Source organism: Glycine max, chromosome 3 (genome assembly GCF_000004515.6).
Source record: "Glycine max cultivar Williams 82 chromosome 3, Glycine_max_v4.0, whole genome shotgun sequence".
NCBI lineage: Eukaryota > Viridiplantae > Streptophyta > Magnoliopsida > Fabales > Fabaceae > Glycine > Glycine max.
The window spans coordinates 24,300,125-24,319,155 of NC_016090.4; the positions used below are offsets into that span (position 1 = coordinate 24,300,125).

Here is a 19,031-nt window from a genome sequence, read left to right on the forward strand (position 1 = left end):
GCAATAAATGAGGCATTGCCTCCCCTTGGGAAAGTACCATGAGCATGGAATTCATCTAGAAAGCGGAAGATATCAGGTTTCAGGATCTGCCAAAATTGCTTGATGAACTTGAAATTGAGTCCATCCGGGCCTGGGCTCTTTTCATTACCGCAATCCCATACCGCCCTCCTTATTTCTTCCTCACTGAAACTACCCACTAGCATTTGGTTTGCTTGTTGCCCAATGCTATTAAAGCTGATGCCATTTAAAGTTGGTTTATTCTGCATGGATTCTTGGAACCAGTGCTGAAAAAATCTGCGGACTTCCTCTTTCACTCTGCTTGGTTCCTCAACCCAGGAACCTTTTATGAACACTCCATTTACTGCATTAGTTCTTCGATTTGAGTTGATCAACAGGTGGAAGTAGCGGGAGTTATAGTCACCTTCTTTGATCCACCTAGACCTCGCCTTTTGCCTCATTAGTGATTCATGTGACTAGGCTGCTGTCCACAAATCTTGCTGCAGCCTCTTCCTGTTCATACTTTCATGGGAAGTCAGCTGTCTATCAGCTATGTCAATTTCCAGCTTATTTAACTCAACCTCTATTTTTTGAACCCTCTTGAAGGTGTCTCCAAACTAATCCTTGTTCCATAGCTTCAGCCTCTCCTTAAGACATTTGATCTTTTCTTTGAGTACATAGCCGCCCCCACCCACTTTGTTGTGTTTGTGTCCTGCTTTCCTTAACCATCTTCCCAAATGACTTATACTTAAGCCAACAATCAAGTATTCTGAATGGTTTGGGCCCCCAATCAGCATTTTTAGATTTGAAAAGCACTGGATAGTGATCAGAGAAATTTCTTTATAGAATAAACTTTGAACTAGCTGGCCATTTGGTGAGCCATTCTGAGGAAACAAGTGCTCTATCCAGTTTGCTTCTAGTTGTCCCATTTGGTTTGAACCAAGTGTATTTTCTCCCTATACATGGTGGCTCAACAACTTCAAGATCCTCTAGCCAGTCATTGAATTCATTGATGGGTGTATCATCCGCCCCCCTCTGTGATATGGCCACCCTTTCCGATATATTTCTGACACTGTTAAAATCTCCCAACAGGCACCATAGTCCATTTGGATTCAGATTCTTGAGCTGTCTTAGAGACTCCCATAATACTCTCTTGTTTTGAGTATCACAAGGGGCATATATGTTGACTATAAACACCTTCTATGCTTCATTGCTCCATACCCCTTCCAACGGAATAAACCCCTACCACTGACCCTTCTTTCCACATTAAAACTTTTCTCACTCTACAAACATAGTAAACCACTTGCTGTATTTGTGGCAGGCTGCATTTCCCAGGTTACATCAGTATCTCCCCATATAGACTGGCACATTTTGGTGTCAATTTGCAGTTTCTTCGTCTCCTGAAGGCATAGCAGATTTACTCTGTGTTTCCTCACTAACCTTCTGATTACAGTCCATTTGATCCCCCTCCCTAACCCTCTAACATTATATGTTAAAATGTTCATGGGGCACACTTCTATTTCCCAGCTTCTCTGCCTCTTTTCTATCTCTGTTTTCCATGGCCAAAATCATGTCAATAATGCTCTCATGATTTGTACCACATGACACCCCCATTTGTTTTGCCATGTTCCAATGATATTCTGCCTCCTGCAAAATGTGTGAGCTAGCAACAGTTGAGGTTGGTGCTGCACTCATGGGTGTTAAATTCCCCTTTCTGAGCATGCTGGTGTTCTCGAGGCCCACTTTGGTCTGATCCCAATTTATATGCTTTGTATTATCATTCATTTGATGGTGGGCCTATTGCTTTTTGCGCCATTTGCTCTTCGAATACACCTTCAAAGATACCGGGGTATCAGGTTTGTTAATAGTTGGGCTTAAAACTTGTTCAGTTAAAGTTGCTTGGGTGGTGAGGTTGGTAAGGCCCAATAACAATGGCCCGCTAGCACCATCACTCTGATCACGTGCTTTGCCTTTGGTGTTGTTAACACAACTTTTTAAACTCTCAGTGCTATCTACAAATAGGATAGGTGTACCGTTGGATTTGTCTAGGGCTGGCCCACCAGGTCTTGTGTTGACTTGTGATTTTTTACTCTGCATATAATCATCGGAGACCGGTTCAAAGGCCATATCTGCCCTGCTTTGCTTTTTCCTGCTCCCCCCACATGCGTCCATTTGATCTTTGCCTTTTCCTTATTTGCGTAAGCTGGCACTATCTCCATGGTGGATTGTGTTGTTGACGCCGTCCCATTTCCAGCTTTCAGATCAGGCGCGCCATCCTCGACATTCGTGCTAACATCCCACCTACCAAGGTTATTAACACCCTCGCTCTATCCAACCTCCGGAACTTCTCTATGTCATCATCAATCTCCACCAATTCCCCTATCGCTGCAACAAGCTTTCGAATCTGCGCCGCATCCCAAGCCACTAGGGGAATGCCCCAACATTGCACTCATACTGGTCTCTGCCTTGTTCTCTTCAAGGAATTCCATTTCTCCAACGTTTGGAATGGTGTCGACCCGTGCTGAGCTTCCTCTGTTGACACCGCTTCCGCCTTAGTATCCGAGAGACCTAGGAGTAAGAACATGTCGTCCCCTAGGTATTTTGGCACGATGTCTGGCCCAAGTTCCCATGAAATATCTTCTTCAACTTCATTGAGTGTCTTCATGTTCTTCAGTCGACCCACCCACGCATCGGAGAACCACTGTTTGATTCCCGCCGGAATGTCAAGGTGGACCGATGATTGTGACCCATCGTAGCTGGACCTCACGCTGTCTGGACCTCGCCTCTGCCCTGGGATCATCGCTGTTGTGAGCAGGGCCTTCTCGTATTTTTTTGATCAGCAAAGATAATACTTTTTATATAAATAAAAGAGTACCAGAGGTACTAGTATACATAAGGTTAACTACCCGAAGAATGGTTCCGACTCTGATTAAATGGAGTCTAGATTCGAACCACAACCAGGCAGAACATATTAGTAAAATGTATTGACAAGCTATGTTGCCAATCTTTACTGATACAAAATGCCTACTCTAAGATTACTATTCCATTGATTGAAGTGCATTGAAAAATCTTTCTCCAAATGCATCAGCCATGTCCACAACATAAAAGTTGCGTCTTCCATAACTTTGTTGCTGTCAAAAGATTCATTTGATTCATTGGAGAATATCATCTTGTTCCTTTGCTGCCAAATTGTCTAGGTCACTGCCAGCCACCAACACTTCCATCTATTAGCCCTAGTCCCCTCATTCAATATAGATCCATGGTGTAGGAAATGATGTCTTGGATCATACGGTAAGGCTGTAGACTTCTTCACCCAAGATAGTGTTTCCCACCAAATAGGTATAACTTTGCTGCAGTGGAAGAACATATGTCCTGCCTCCTCTTCCATGTTTGTACAAAATAGGCATCTCCTGTCCATAAGCTGGACTTGTCTCCTATGTAAGTTTGCTTTAGTAGGCAGCCTATTTCTAAGCAGCCTCCATGCAAACACCCCATATTTTAGTGGCACCTTCAATCTCCACAGCTCCTCAAAAGCCTGATCTTGAATCCCCTCAACTGCTGTCTTCCTCATCCAATTGTAAGCTGATTGCGCCGTGTATCTCCCACTTGGATCTGCCATCCATTCCCACTCATCTCTTCTCTGTGTGTGGATAGTCTTCCCTTCAATGTCTTGTAAGAAATTAACAGCCATTGGGATCTCGTTTTCAAATAGTTGTCTCCTCCATGATAAGTTCCACTCCCAACCCCCTTCCTTATGGCCTCCCATCTGCTGGATTAAGTTGTTTTGCTGGCATGAAATTAGGAAGAGTCTAGGATATTTCGTTACCAGTGATGTCTCTCCATCTAACCACATATCCTCCCAAAATTTTATGCTGTCCCCACACCCCACCCTCCATTTTACACCTTTTATTACATCCTCACCTTGTTGTGTTGTTTGGAAGATCGACTTTAGGTCTCTCCACCACAATGACTCAAAGCTATCACCACCGTTCTCTTCTAAACCCCTCCACCCTCTGTACTTAGACACCAGTATCTTCGCCCAAAGCTGTCCCTCATCATGAAATAAGTTCCATCTCCATTCTCCAAGCATAGCCAAGTTGAAAGTGCTTGTCTATGATACCCAATCCACCTTTTTTTCTGGAAGGCATACTGTGTCCCACTTGATCCTAGCAATCTTGTTTGTGTCTGATCCTCCTCGTCACAAGAATCTGCGTTGCAGTCTGACTAACTCATTATTCACCTTCTTGGGGATCCTGAAAAAAGATAAAAAGTAAATGGGAATAGAGGTTAAGACTGACTGGATAAGGGTCACTCACACTTTTTAATGATAGGTTCTCATAGCTGCCCCCTCCTTTGATTTGCACCTATAGGTATACCTATATAGACAAATGGTATGGACAATAAACCACAGTTCAAACAGCTGGCTGCATCAAAGTTCCACCTCTCCGACATACCGATTGCACCAAAATTACTTTTTGAAAAATTAATTTTCAGGCCCGATGCAAGTTCAAAAGACCTCAGAATTGCTTTAAGTGCCTTCACATTCTCCATTGATGCCTCTCCAAAAAATATTGTATCATCCGCGTATTGGAGTATGCTTATGTCAACACTGTTTGAGCCCACTTTGAATCCCCGGAATAAGTTTTTTCTACATGCCTCTCTCACTAGTCCAGTCAGTGCCTCCGCTACAATATTGAATAGGAATGGTGCTAGTGGATCTCCCTGTCTTAAGCCTCTTTGTGGTGAGAACTTGGACGAAGGGCTACCATTTACCAATACTGAAATAGATACAGATTTCAAGCTCCCCTCTATCCACTTTATCCATTTGGGGTAGAATTGCAGCCTTCTCAACATATAGAAAAGAAATTCCCAAGATACCGAGTCATATGCCTTCTCGTAATCTACTTTGAAGACAATGCACGACTTCTTTCTTCTTTTTGCCTCATCCACCACCTCATTTGTCATCAATGCACTTTGTAACAAATGTCTATCCTCTATGAATGCGGACTGCCTCTCATCTATTATACTTGGCATGATCTTTTTCAGTCTGTTGGCTAACAGCTTGGCCATTATCTTATACATACATCCAATCAGTGATATCGGTTTGTATTCATCCAGAGCCTGGGGATTTTCCACCTTAGGGATTAAAACTATGAATGAAGCATTGCATCCCTTTGGGATGATTCCATTGGTGTGAAATTCATCCAAGAATCGCAAGACATCAGGTTTTATTAGATTCCAGAATGTCTTGATGAATTTGAAATTAATTCCATCTGGGCCTGGGCTTTTCTGGCTTCCGCATCCCCAAACTGCGTCTTTTACCTCCTCCTCCTGAAATCTGGCAGTTAACATATCATTCTATTGATTGTTAATTGTCTGGAAGCCAATCTCATCCAGCCGGGGTCTTTGTTGATCAACCTCTTGGAATCTATGCATGAAAAATCTTCTAGCTTCCTCTTTTACCCTCACCGGCTCTTCAATCCATTCCCCCTCGATCCAGATTCCATTCAGATTGTTATTTCTACGTGTTGTGTTGACCAACAAATGGAAAAATCTTGAGTTACAATCACCTTCTTTGACCCATGTAGCTCTTGCCTTCTGTCTTAGTAGAGATTCATGCTATTGTGCAGCTATCCATAGATCTTCTTGGAGTTGTTTTCTGATTATCATCTGCTAAGGAGAGAGTGGTCTGTCAGCCAAGTTCACTTCTAACTGGTTTAATTTTCCCTCAATCTTCTTATATTTCTTTAAAGTATCTCCAAACTGGTCTCTATTCCATGTCTTCAGCCTTTCCTTCAACTTCTTTATTTTTTCTTTCAACACGAATCCACCCCACCCACTCTGCTGTTGGGACAGCCAACATTCCTTCACTATTGACTTGAAAGATTTGTCTAGAAGCCAGCAATCCAGGACCCGGAATGGCTTTGGTCCCCAGTCTACAACCTTTGACCTAAGCAAAACCGGACAATGGTCAGAAAAATTTCTATCCAATGGGTGTTGGATGCTGGCTGGCCATTTTGTAAGCCACTCTAGAGAGACTAGAAATCTATCTAACTTGCTTCTTGCGGTGCCATTGGGTCTAAACCATGTAAATTTTCTTCCAATCCATGGCGCTTCCTCCACCTCCAAATCATCTATCCATTCATTAAACTCTCAGATATTGCTTTCCTCCATCCCCCTTTGACTAACTCCCATCCTTTCCACCGGATCTCTGATGTTGTTAAAATCCCCCATGATGCACCATTGTCCTCCCTGATTGGCTGTTTTCAGTTGTTTGATTGTTTCCCATAGTACTCTCTTACTCTGCATGTCACATGATGAGTATATATTGACAATATGAACCTGCAGTGCCTCCTTAATCCATAGGCCTGTCAAGCAAATGAAACCATTCCCCGCTACTTTCCTTTGTAATGTGAATGTGTTTTCAGTCCACATACACAGCATGCCCCCTGCAGAATTAATTGCTGGCTGCACCTCCCAAGAGACTGTTGTGTCCCCCCACATTGCCTGACACATTGATCTCCCAATACTTTCTTTCTTGGTTTCCTGAATACAAATCATGGCCAACTTCTCTTTTTTGACTAATCTCCTTATTGCATGCCACTTCACCCCCCTACCTAATCCTCTCACATTGTATGTGATAATATTCATGGATTATTGCTCCTATTCCCCACTCCCTCTACCTCTTTTTGGTCTCTATCCTCCATTTGCATGAGTTTCTCCACTATCCTTCCCTGTTTTTCTATTCCTGTTACTCCCAAATTAGTTGCTATTTCCCATATCATTTGTGCTTCCTGCTCCTTAGTTTTCGCTACCTGTGGGGATTGATGTGTTGTTTTGTGAGAGAGAAGATTTTGGCCAAGCATCTCTCAATTGTTCATATTCCAGCTTTGGATCATTGGGCTAATATTCTAACTAGACCCCTGTCTGCATCAAGATTTGAGGCTCTGAGAAGCAAACTCAATGTGAAGAGTGTTTCCAATGAAAACTCTCCCCCTTGAGTTTGAGGGGGGTTATCAGTATATGTCAATGTATAACTGTGAAAACAATTTTGTATTTTGTCTGTAAGGGCTGTTAGCCTTTGCTAACAGCATCCATTCTATAATGAATATCTACTGTAAGGGCTTTTAGCTTTTGCTAATAGCACCTATTTCATGTTAGTTAGTATTTCATGGGTTCGAATCCGGAAACAGCCTCTTTGCATATGCAAGGGTAAGGCTGCGTACAATATCCCTCCCCCATACCTTCGCATAGCAAAGAGCCTCTGGGCAATGGGGTACGAAGTTTTTTTTTTAGTAATTCAGGGAGTACGAGGGCTTCTCTAACTGCACCTCAACAGGATCAGTTAGTTAGCTTTTTGTTAGAGTTAGTTATATTGTTTAGAGGTCTATAAATACATGGATTGTAACTACCTCTAACTAACTTTTCAGATTAATAGAATCAGCTTTGTTCTCCTCCTTTTTTTTCTCTGTTTTTCTCTCAATTTATTGAAAACAACCTTTTGAAGATAGGAATTTAGAGCAAGGTTGTAATACTCACGATCATTGTCAGTTCCGAGTACCTAAATCATGCTTTGAAATTGTGTTTGCACCATATTGTGAAAATTTTCAAATATCCTGCCTACTTCTGATTTTTCCTTCATTAGAAACACCCAAGTCATGCGTGTGTGATCATCAATAAAGGTGACAAACCATCTTGAGCCAGTAATGTTGTGAACTTGTGATGGTCCCCATACATCACTATGAATTAGTGAGAAAGGTTTGGATGGTTGATAGGTTTGGGGTGGGTAATGGCTGCGTGTATGTTTAGACAATTGGTAGATTTCACACTGAATATGTTTCTTGTTTTTATTGAATAATGAGGGAAACATCTTTTCCAAGTACATGAAATTTGGGTGGCCTAATCTATAGTGCCACAAAATGACAGGATTATCACTACTTGGAACTGCTGCTGCTACATAAGAATGGTTCTTGAGTTCTTCTTCTGGTTTTTCAACTTGAAGGAGAGTACAACACACTCTTCAGCGTTGCCAATCATCTTCCCCTACTCCACAATCTGAAATTCACAAAGGTTTTAGAAGAATTTAGTAACACATTTCAAATCTCTTGTAATCTTGCTAATGGACAGCAAGTTCAAGTTTTGGCACATACAGAACTGATTCAAGTGTAATATATTGTGAAATAATGATGGATCCTTTACCCATGACCTTAGAATGAGTTTCATCAGCTATCCGGACAGTATAATTATAGGGACATGGAGAATAACTACTAAACAAAGTAAAATCTCCAGTCATGTGATCTGAGGCTCCTAAGTCAATGATCCATGACTTTGTTCTTTCTTTGCTAATGTTTAGGGCATGTAAAAAATTGCCTCTTTGAGCCACTACAGTAGTACCACCTTTTTCTGCAATTACCATAGACTGTTGAAGCAGTTTTTGAAGAGCCTCCATTTGTTCTTTGCTGAATGGAGATGAATTAGAATTTACCTCAGCTAGTTGATGGTCAAAGGTTGTGTTGCCTCTGCCTTCCTTGCTTTTGAACTGCCTGGCTTCTAAAGGTTTTGCATGAATGATCTAGCATGTTTCCTTGGTGTAGGTTTTTCGGGTTAAAGAGAATGCTGATAGGTCAATTAATAAACTTAAAGCTAGATTGATTGCAAAAGGCTACAATCAAGTCCAAGGTTTTGATTTTTTCTGAAACATTCTCTCTTGTGGTAAAGCCTGTTACAATCAGATTAATTCTTACCTTGGCACTTACAAATCAGTGGAAGCTCTTTCAGTTAGATATGAATAATGCTTTTCTGAATGGGTTTCTCAATGAAATAGTTTACATGTCTCAACCTCCAGGTTTCAAAGCTTCTGATCCTTCCTTGGTTTGCAAGTTAAAGAGAGCTTTGTATGGTCTCAAGCAGGCTCCTAGGCAGTGGTCTGAAAGACTGCAGTCGACTCTCATTCAGTTTGGATTTGTTGCTAGCAAATGTGATCCTTCATTATTTATTTACACAACATCATCTCACAGTCTATCTTTTGGTCTATGTGGATGATATCATCATCACAGGAAGTTCTGTTGACTTAATTCAGCAACTGACCTCTCAGCTAAATGCCAGATTTTCTCTCAAACAGCTGGGAATTCTTGACTATTATCTTGGAATAGAGGTCAAAACACTACCTGATAATTCTCTGTTACTAACTCAGAGCAAGTATGTTCGAGATTTACTTCAGAAAACTAACATGCACTAGTTCAAGCCATCTCATCTCCTATGACCTCTACCTGCAAACTCACTAAAACAGGTTCTGATCTGTTTGCTGGTTCTGATCTGTTTGCTGATCCCACTATGTATCGTTCTGTGGCAGGGGAGCCTTACTATACTTAACAATCACCAGGCCAGAAATCAGCTTTGCTGTGGCAAACCCTTTGGAGACTCACTGGGCAGCAGTGAAACACATTCTGAGATATCTCAGGGGCACAGTCTTGTATGATCTTCATCTGAGACCTGCTACTTTGGGGCAACCCTACTGCAGAAGAGCTCTCTATGATGCTGACTGGGTGTCAGACATTGATGATAGAAGATCAACATCAGGTGCTGCGGTTTATTTTGGTCCAAACTTAATCTCTGGGTGGTCTAGCAAACATAAGGTAGTTGCTCGATCAAGTACTGATGCAGATATCGAAGCCTAACCCAACTACAGCTGAAATTTCATGGATTAAGACCTTGCTGACTGAATTAAAAGTTCCATTCAGAACTCCTGTAATCTTCTGTGATAATCAGAGTGATGTGGCTCCCACTCATAATCTGGTTCTTCATGCTCGAACAAAACACATGGAGATTGACATCTTTTTTGTTAGAGAAAATGTCTTCACCAAGCAGCTAGTTGTTCATCCCATTCCTGCACTAGATCAGTGGGCTAATGCACTGACAAAACCTCTTTCTCCCACAAGGTTTATCTTTCTTAGGGGAAAACTCAATGTAGTTGACACTTTGATAGTCTCAACCTTCCTGAGTTTGAGGAGGGTATTAGAGTAATGCACTGACCTGCAGTTATTCAACTGCAGCTGTCTCAGTTATATTTAACCATGGTTGTTGAAAGTCTGTTACAAGTTAGTAAGGTGACAGTTAGAAGTTAGTTAGAAATCTGTCTATAAATACAGATCTGTAATATCATAATAACTTGGCTAATGAAATCATTTTTCCTTTTATCAGTTTTTCATTTTCTCTTCAGATTTCTTTTAGGGTGTTACATATATGCCCCAACTTGAGGGGGAGGGTTGAAAACAATTATGATTGAAGGTTACATGACTTTTCAGATTCATGCATCAGTAAAGGAATTGAGTTTACTGCCGTTTATTGTACTCAAATGTAATTAACTTTTGTGTGTGTGTGTGTGTATATATATATATATATATGACCTACCGAGTGTTTTTTAACTCAAGTAGCTCACTAAATATAATTATTCAACTTAACCATAGGACAAAAATTTGGAGAATGTTACTGATTTTGAGTTGTGATCAAGTAGAAAAATCCAGGTTACATGAGTATAGTCATCAATGAAAATCCAGTATGAATTATCTATTTGCAAATTTTTATTCTTATAGTTTTATCCATTTGTTGCAGGTTCATCACGGAGGTGCTGGAACAACAGCTGCCGGGCTCAAAGCTGCTGTAAGAAATTCATAACTTTATAAATCCTTTATAATTATTTATCTTTTGATTATGCTTTTGATATTGGTATTTTGTGGTAGTGCCCAACAACCATAGTTCCTTTTTTCGGCGATCAACCATTTTGGGGTGAGAGAGTACATGTTAGAGGAGTTGGTCCTCCACCTATCCCAGTTGATGAGTTTTCGCTTCCCAAGTTAGTTGATGCATTAAAACTTATGCTGGATCCCAAGGTAAATATTAGTTTCATGAAATATCAAAAATATATGCAAAAGCCAACAGAGAGGAGCTTGCTTCTTATAAAAGTAAATTATGAAGCTAGATTCTTTAAGTGATATGAATATAGTTTGCAAATTATAAATGTGAAATATTCTCCTAAAAGTCAAGCTTGAGAAATACTCTAAGTTATGTTATCTTGAGTAACTTATGCACCTTAAAAAGATATTTAAAAGGGTAATTGGACTGCTGAGCTGTATGCTTTTAGTAAATGATAAATAATAAATAACACAACTATTGAGATATTGGAAGATTAATGTAGACTATTTTCTGTTATTATTTTGTATTACTCTTGTGTATATATTATAGGATTGTTGTATTTAGGAAGGCATGTTGTGTTTTAGAATATCTGATTGATATCTCCTAGATTTAGGATATTCTTTCCTCTTTTCATGTTCCTTGTACCTATTTATACACATACCATTCGGTGCTATGTATCAAGTCAATAATATCAAAATATTCACTTTTCTATCTTGAATTTAGTTTGGCACTGTAAGAGTATGAGTAGTGTATATGAGTAACTAACTCAGTTTACTTTACTACTGTAATTAGTTAACAGTTAGCTTTAGTTACTTATATACACTACTCATACATTCTCTTAGAATGTGGGTTTGAGCCTAATTCAACCCCAAAAGTTAGTTCATACAACTGAGAGTTGCCCCCCACTTATACACCTTATCTTGATCTTATCTCTAGTTGATGTGGGACTTAAGTTTTACCTAATACATCTCTTGATGCCCAATACGTTTGGGCTTGGTGCATAGATAATATGGTGGATGACCCTTTTAATAGATCTAGCATAGACTCTGATACCCTGTAGGAACTCTAGAGAGTGAAAAAAAGAGATTTGTATATCTCATTATAGATTGTACAAAAGGCACTGAGATCTCTGACAATAACAGTACTTATACTGTTGAGATTCAGTTGAGAAACTGTTGTAACTGAAAAGAAACTGAAGCTAACTGATAACTAACTACAATAGTAAACTAAAGTGAGTTTGTTACTCATATACCCTACTCGTATACTCTTACAGGTACTAAGTGCAGTAGGAAAATGCATACTTTTCTGGAAGAGAAGATGATAGGTTAACTGACATTTTAGTTGCCCTTCTGTTCCATGGTATATTTAGGGCTGCAAGTGATGATGATGCAACCTTAATACCTCTAGAATTTGCAAAAGACATGCTGAGAAAATGCACGATGAGAGCTGAAGCTTTAATACCATGTTATTATAGGCGAAGAAAATGATCTTTATTTTTCTACATCGATCAAAATTACCTGAGTTTATACTGGAAGAGATTGCTAGGAGAGATCCTACACACACTTATTACATAATAAATACAAAGATAAGGAGAAAATAAAGGAGAATAAACAAATCAATTTGAATAATCTGATCTCGATCTTAAGTACTTAAATCTTTTAGAATCCTTATTTTTGAGTTTTGAAATAAAAACACAAACATGATACAACTGTCAACGTCTTTTAATCTGTATTTGAAATTTAAAATAAAAGCACATACAACTATCAACACTTGTTTTCAAGTTGGTGCAAAGATGTTTGGCATTTCCAACGTATAAAGAATTCTAAATTAGGTCTAAACAGTTTTTAGTAAGAATGTTTGTGACTTGTGAAGTAGGAACAAATGGCATGCAGTCTTCATGAACCAGTTGAAGCTGGATCATCACAAGTTTATGCTAAACTCAGTTATATCTTAACTTGTTATTTGTTTTATATTTCTCGGAAGAGGTAATGGAGAGGTACATGTATAGACTCTGCTTGTCAAAACTTAGTCCCCAGACGAGGGAAACTTTCATTAATTTTTTAGGTGTTCTGCGAAGCAATACAATGTTGGTGGAATTCTTATTTTTTGTTGGGTGCATTATTTCTAAAGATAACCGTTACATTGCTTAATATAATTCCAGGTAAAGGAACGTGCAATTGAACTTGCTAAGGCCATGGAAAATGAGGATGGAGTGACAGGAGCTGTGAAAGCATTTTTTAAACAGCTTCCTCAAAAAAAACCAGAGCCTGATGCAGATCCGCAACCCACTAGTTTTTTCTCTGTAGGAAGATGTTTTGGTTGTTCCTGATTCAAATGCAGTGGGTGAAACCCCACTTTTTGGTTATTAATGGTGTAAATCACAAATAGTTCTGCATCTATGGGATGTGCCGACTTGTCACCCTGTCATGTGATTGTATAATTTCATGCATCCTTCTATTCGTACTATTTAGCTTGAGATTCAACTTGTATGTAAACTAGCATAATACCCGTGTGTTCGCACGGGTAATGTTGGATTTTATTTGTATTTTAAAACTACTTTTACATATATACCTAAAATAATATATTATTATTATTATTATTATTATTATATATTTTTTTAAATGACATTTTTTAAGTTTAAAATAATTAGTCTAAATATAATTTAAAAACAAAACAGTATTAATGTAAAAAGATTCAAGTGAAAAAATAATATTAATGACACAACTAAAATATCTTAAGTAATTTTTATGTGATTTTTAATACATGTAACGATACTTACATTAGTCTCAATCAAGTTTATTATACTCGAGAGTTTATGTAATCTCGTGGAAATTTCATAGATTTGACTCATGGACTTAATTCAGTAGAGTATTTTTATTGAAGGCTTGATGTTGAAAAACAAGGGTTTGATGTTGTTAGAGATGAAAGTTATTTGATTCGTGAATAATATATTAAATAGAGGTATGTTAAACTATAAATCCACAGAAAACATTTCAAATTACTTGTGTTTGTTTAATTTTTTTTAACTTGGTGAGAATTTATTGAGTTTATCTAGAGTTTATTAAAAAAAAATTTGCACACTGTCGCAACGTCACAATAGGATGATGAAATAAAATATATCATAAATAAATAAATAACATAATGATTTTCCAGAAAATAGAAAACTTACTTGGAGAGTTATTACCAATATTTATTTAAAGAAAATGTTGGGAAAACCAAAAAATAATAAGGAATGGTCTATGGTTTGAGAAAAAAAATTCGGGAGTCATTTACACAAGGAGAGAGTGTTAGCACCTCATGCGCTTGGCATGAAGAAGATAATCTTTAATTGAGTGTGTTAAAAATAAAGTGACTTTTAATTATTTATCTTCTCTCGAAAACATGAATTATATTTTGTTATATTATTTTTTTTATTTAGAAAAAGGAAATCAAATTTTTATTTTTATTTTTCATAAAAGGATTTTATTTTTTTTAATTTTTTTGGGTCGACAAGGGATTTGTCCTCGTTCCTACGTATCCCATATTTAATGAGGAAATCAGACTTACGTAATTTTTTGTAGAAAAAGAGTTTGTGTGTTGGGTTGGTTTTATTTTATTATTTTTTTTTTGAAAGATTTTGGTTTTGTGGTAAACTTTGTGAAGTCAAGTAAGTCGAAGACTCAGCATGACATTCACAAAATTTACTCACACTCTATTGAAACACTACCAAGCAAGTTGGAGACCCAACAAGGAGTGTATATAACATTGAGAGATTATATTTGAGAATGTTACCATTTTTAGAAAATATTTTAGTTGTGGTAAATTTTGTGAACTCAAGCAAGTCGAAGACTCAACATGTCATGTATAAAATTGACTCACACGTTATTGAAACACCACCAAGCAAGTCGGAGACCCAGCCTGGAGTGCACATAACGTAAACGAGTACTAAAGAATGATAATGCAGGTTTGCAAAAAAAAAAAAAAAATTTGACAGTGCTATGAAATCAGATAAATAGAATGAAAATGGAAAAGGATAGACTAAAAGTGGAGAGTACCCTTAGTAATTAAGGATGTGGGATTGAAACTTAACAAGATATTTACAGTACTATATTAATTAAAGTAACTTTAGCTATGATAAAAAAAGTAACATTGAAAATTAAACGATAGAGACAATAAAGAAATACAATAAAAAAAAAAGAACTATCCACTAATATTTATAATTATTTCTATTTTCCTTTTTTCTATTTTTTTAAAAAAGTCAAAGGGTTGACTTGAACTTAGTCAACACTGACGGAGTGCTAACATGACGGGTCAATCACCATCCTAAGTGGCAGGGGTGCACATATAAACAAAGGAGTGTAACCATAAATTTTATTTTATTTCAAACTTCATAGAGAAAACGAATTAGGCCAGAAATGAAAATGGTGTATATGTGAAAAAAATAGGTGTATATAGTAATTGTACATTGTAATTCACAAAAATGGGCTAGGCCCAAAACAAAAAGTGCATGTATGAAAAAGGTTGGTGTGAATAGCCTTTTCGTCATAATACAGATTTCAAAAAAATGGGCTAGGCCCAAAACGAAAAAAAGGTGCATGTATTAAAAGGCGGTGTAAACAACAATGGTTGTTCTTTTTTCTTTATTCTTTGCACTTTCGTTTTGTTTTTTTTAGGTTTGGGTTGGAACCGGGTCAGGGCGACCCGGCCTAACCCGCATTTAGGCATCAGGGTTGAAACAACCCTAGATGACCTAAATTCTAAAACGACACAAGACTTGGGGAACCCCCGCTGGTGCGCCTTCCCCTGGCGCCATTGGCCGATGATGCGAGACCGCCATAGGGGTGGTGGTGACGCAACCAAAACAAGAAGAAAGGAGAATCGTAGGTGACTTCGGAACGTGCAAACAAAAACTAAACCAAAATGCAATAACAAATGAAAAAAATGCGATTCAATCTACAGGAAACTCGCTAACGGCCCTGCCCGCCGACGAGATAGCATGGAACGAAGCAACATCACGAAAGGGAAAAAAACGAAGACAGAAGGAAGAAAGAATAGGAGAAGAGAAGAAGGGGAGAGGAAAGGAGAATAGGGAACCATGAGAATGAGGGAATGGGGGGATTCCCTTCAAACCCCTATCCCTTTACTGACAGAAATGTCAAATGGCACCGCCGGGTTGGTCCGTTTTCTCCTCTTGGAACTTGTGCCTCCTCTATGCATTAATTCCAGATACCTTCCGCTTTTCCCTTTTTATGCACTGTTGTATTTTATTTCTTTTATTATTATTATTATTTTATTCAACTTTTTAAATTTTTACACGTTCTCTACTTCTTCTTTTTTACTTTTTTGTTGTTTTCTTTTATTTTTTTATACGTTTCTTTTTTCTTTTCTTCTTTTTTTTCATGTTCTTTTTTATTTCTTTTTCTTCTTCTTTCTTTTTTTATTATTTTTTTCTTTCTTCTTTCTTTTCTTTTATCTTTTTTTTTCACGTTTGCTTTTCTTTTTCTTCTTTTTTTATTCCTTCTTTTTCTTTTCTTTATTTTTTCTTTTTTGCTTCTTTTTTCTTTTTGGACCCGGACAGAATTAGGGTCTAATAGCTACCCTCTTTACTTATCTTTTATTGAAAGTAAAAGATAAGTAAAAAAAAAGACATTAATTGTGTTTGGATGATTCTTCGAAAGATCACAACACGAGAATGAAGAATCTTTGGAAAAAAAATTGGTGTACCAACAAAATAAAAAACTTTGAGTTCAACGACAAAGCAGAGAAACGAGTCTAATGAAACAAAAAACATATGACTTTGAGTTCTATGAAACATAAAGCAGAGGATGTTAAGTCCTATGAAAACTTAAAGACATAAGATGTTGAGTCCTATGAAAACATAAAGACAGAGGACGTTGAGTTCCAGGAAACATAAAGACAAAGGACATTTAGTCCTATGAAAACATAAGACAGAGGATGTTGAGTCCTACGAAAACATAAAGGCGAGGACGTTGAGTCCTATGAAACTAAAAAGCAAAGGACATTGAGTCCTGTGAAACATAAAGGCAAGGACATTGAGTCCTATGAAACTAAAAAGAAAAGGACATTGAGTCTTGTGAAACATAAAGGCAAGGACGTTGAGTCCTATGAAACTAAAAAGCAAAGGACATTGCGTCATGTGAAATAAAAAACAAAGGACGTTGAATACTATGAAACATGCCAATAGGTACTAGTACCCAAGGGCTCAACCTTATAAGAAAGCAAGAGGTTGACTCTTTAAGAGGGCTACTCAAAAGATAGGACATTGGATTTTGGAAACTGGCATATAAAGAGAAATTTATGCACTTATAGCTTGATATGAAACATGACTTTTGGAACGCAGAGGCATGCAAACTTCGTCCTAAAATGTAGTAAATGTAGGCTTTGTATCTAGCAATGCAAAAGGTTTTGAATTATGAAAATTGTGCAATGCTTATGACATTTTTTCCCTCTTTTCATGATTTTTTTAAAAAAAAAACACATATTGATTGTCTCTTTCTACAAGACGTGATAATTCATGCAATCTCATCCTATCTTTTGCAAATCTCTTTGGGGACTCCCTCAAAGTGTATGTTTTATTTGATTTAATAATCACTTGACAATTTTGGATGACGAAAGTGGAGCCATTTGACATTTAATCAATCAACTGGAATATTAGTCATAGGGTTTGTCCTTTTCTTTTTTTAAAAAAAAAAACTTCGATTATTCTGCACAACAAGGAAATGTAAGGATTTGGGACCGACCGCGTGAACCATTGAAGGATGGCAATGGATTGTTACACTTTGGTATATGACAAAGTTAAACTTTCCCGATTTAAGATCATAGAGCGATGTCATCGATCTGTCAATCCCGCTGAAACTTGATTTCATGGGTTAATCCCTCAAGAATTTATATAACAAATACTATATTTGGATTCAAAAGGAATCCTATGGAGTCTGCATGAGCGACTACTATCATATGTACCCTACTAACACAATTGTCTTTGGGCATCTTCCACGAGCTCTTAGTCGAATGAGTTTGTAGAAGCAAAGCTTCATGATGAATCAAGATTGATTCAAAGATGTTTTGATGATAACAACGGTAATGACAAAAAGCTCAAAGGTCAATCAAAGAATGAGTTCAAGATGTTCAAGATTGAATCAAGAACACTTCAAGGTTCAAGAGGAAATTTGATTTCAAGATTCAAGGTTCAAGATTCCAAGAATCAAGATCAAGATTCAAGACTCAAGATTCAAGAATCAAGAGAAGTATGAAAAGGTTTTTTCAAAAACTGAGTAGCACATGGATTTTGCTCAAAACATGTTTACCAAAGAGTTTTTACTCTCTGGTAATTGATTACCAGATTGTTGTAATCGATTACCAGTAGCAAAATGTTTTTGAAAAAAGTTTTCAAATGAACTTACAACGTTCCAATTTGATTTCAAAAAGCTGTAATCAATTACAATGTTTTGGTAATCGATTACCAGTGCCTTTGAACGTTGAAATTCAAATTCAAATGTGCAGAGTCACATCCTTTTACATAAAAGCTTTATGTAATCGATTACAATGATTTGGTAATCGATTACCAGTGATTGTTTCTGAATAAATCAAAAGATGTAACTCTTCAAATGGTTTTGACTTTTTCAAATTGGTTTTAAGTTTTTCTAAAAGTCACAACTCTTCTAAATGGTTCTCTTGACCAGACATGAAGAGTCTATAAAAGCAAGACTTTATTTTGCATTTTTCAATCTATCCAATTCAATCAATCTATCTATCCAATCTTTGAATCTCTTTGAACTTCTTTTTCTTCTTCTTCTGTGTGCCAAAAGCTTTCCAAGAGTTTTCTGGTTTTCTAAACCTTGAAAACTTGTGTTATTCATTCTTTTCATCTCTTCTCCCTTTGCCAAAAAGAATTCGCCAAGGACTAACCGCCTGAATTCTTTTTGTGTCTCTCTTCTCCCTTTTCCAAAAGAACAAAGGACTAACCGCCTGAATTCTTTTGTGTCTCCCTTCTCCCTTGTCAAAGAATTCAAAATGACACAGTCTGAGAATTCTTTTGATTCTTCCCTTTCCCATATACAAAAGATTTCAAAGGACTAACCGCCTGAGAATTATTTTGTATCCCCATTCACAAAGTATCAAAGGTTTAACTGCCTAAGATCTTTGTCTTAACACATTGGAGGGTACATCCTTTGTGGTACAAGTAGAGGGTACATCTACTTGGGTTTGACTGAGAATAAGAGAGGGTACATCTCTTGTGGATCAGTTCTAGTGGAGGGTACATCCACTAGGTTCAAAGAGAACAAGGGAGGGTACATCCCTTGTGGATCTTTGGTTGTAAAAGGATTTTTACAAGGTTGAAAGAA

At 37.5% G+C, this 19,031-nt stretch overlaps 1 protein-coding gene across 3 annotated transcripts in view; it reads left to right on the forward strand.

Moving 5' to 3' along the window:
* LOC100780970 (sterol 3-beta-glucosyltransferase UGT80A2) overlaps window positions 1-13,242 on the forward strand; it is a 54,202-nt gene extending 40,960 nt beyond the window's left edge. For all 3 annotated transcript variants that reach the window (XM_003522161.5, XM_006576563.4, XM_014773645.2), the window contains 3 exons: window positions 10,609-10,656; window positions 10,737-10,886; window positions 12,851-13,242. In XM_003522161.5, coding sequence (XP_003522209.1) covers window positions 10,609-10,656; window positions 10,737-10,886; window positions 12,851-13,018 — 366 coding nt within the window. In that variant the 3' untranslated portion in view covers window positions 13,019-13,242. The remainder of the gene's footprint in view (window positions 1-10,608; window positions 10,657-10,736; window positions 10,887-12,850) is intronic.
* The last annotated feature ends 5,789 nt before the right edge of the window (window positions 13,243-19,031 follow it).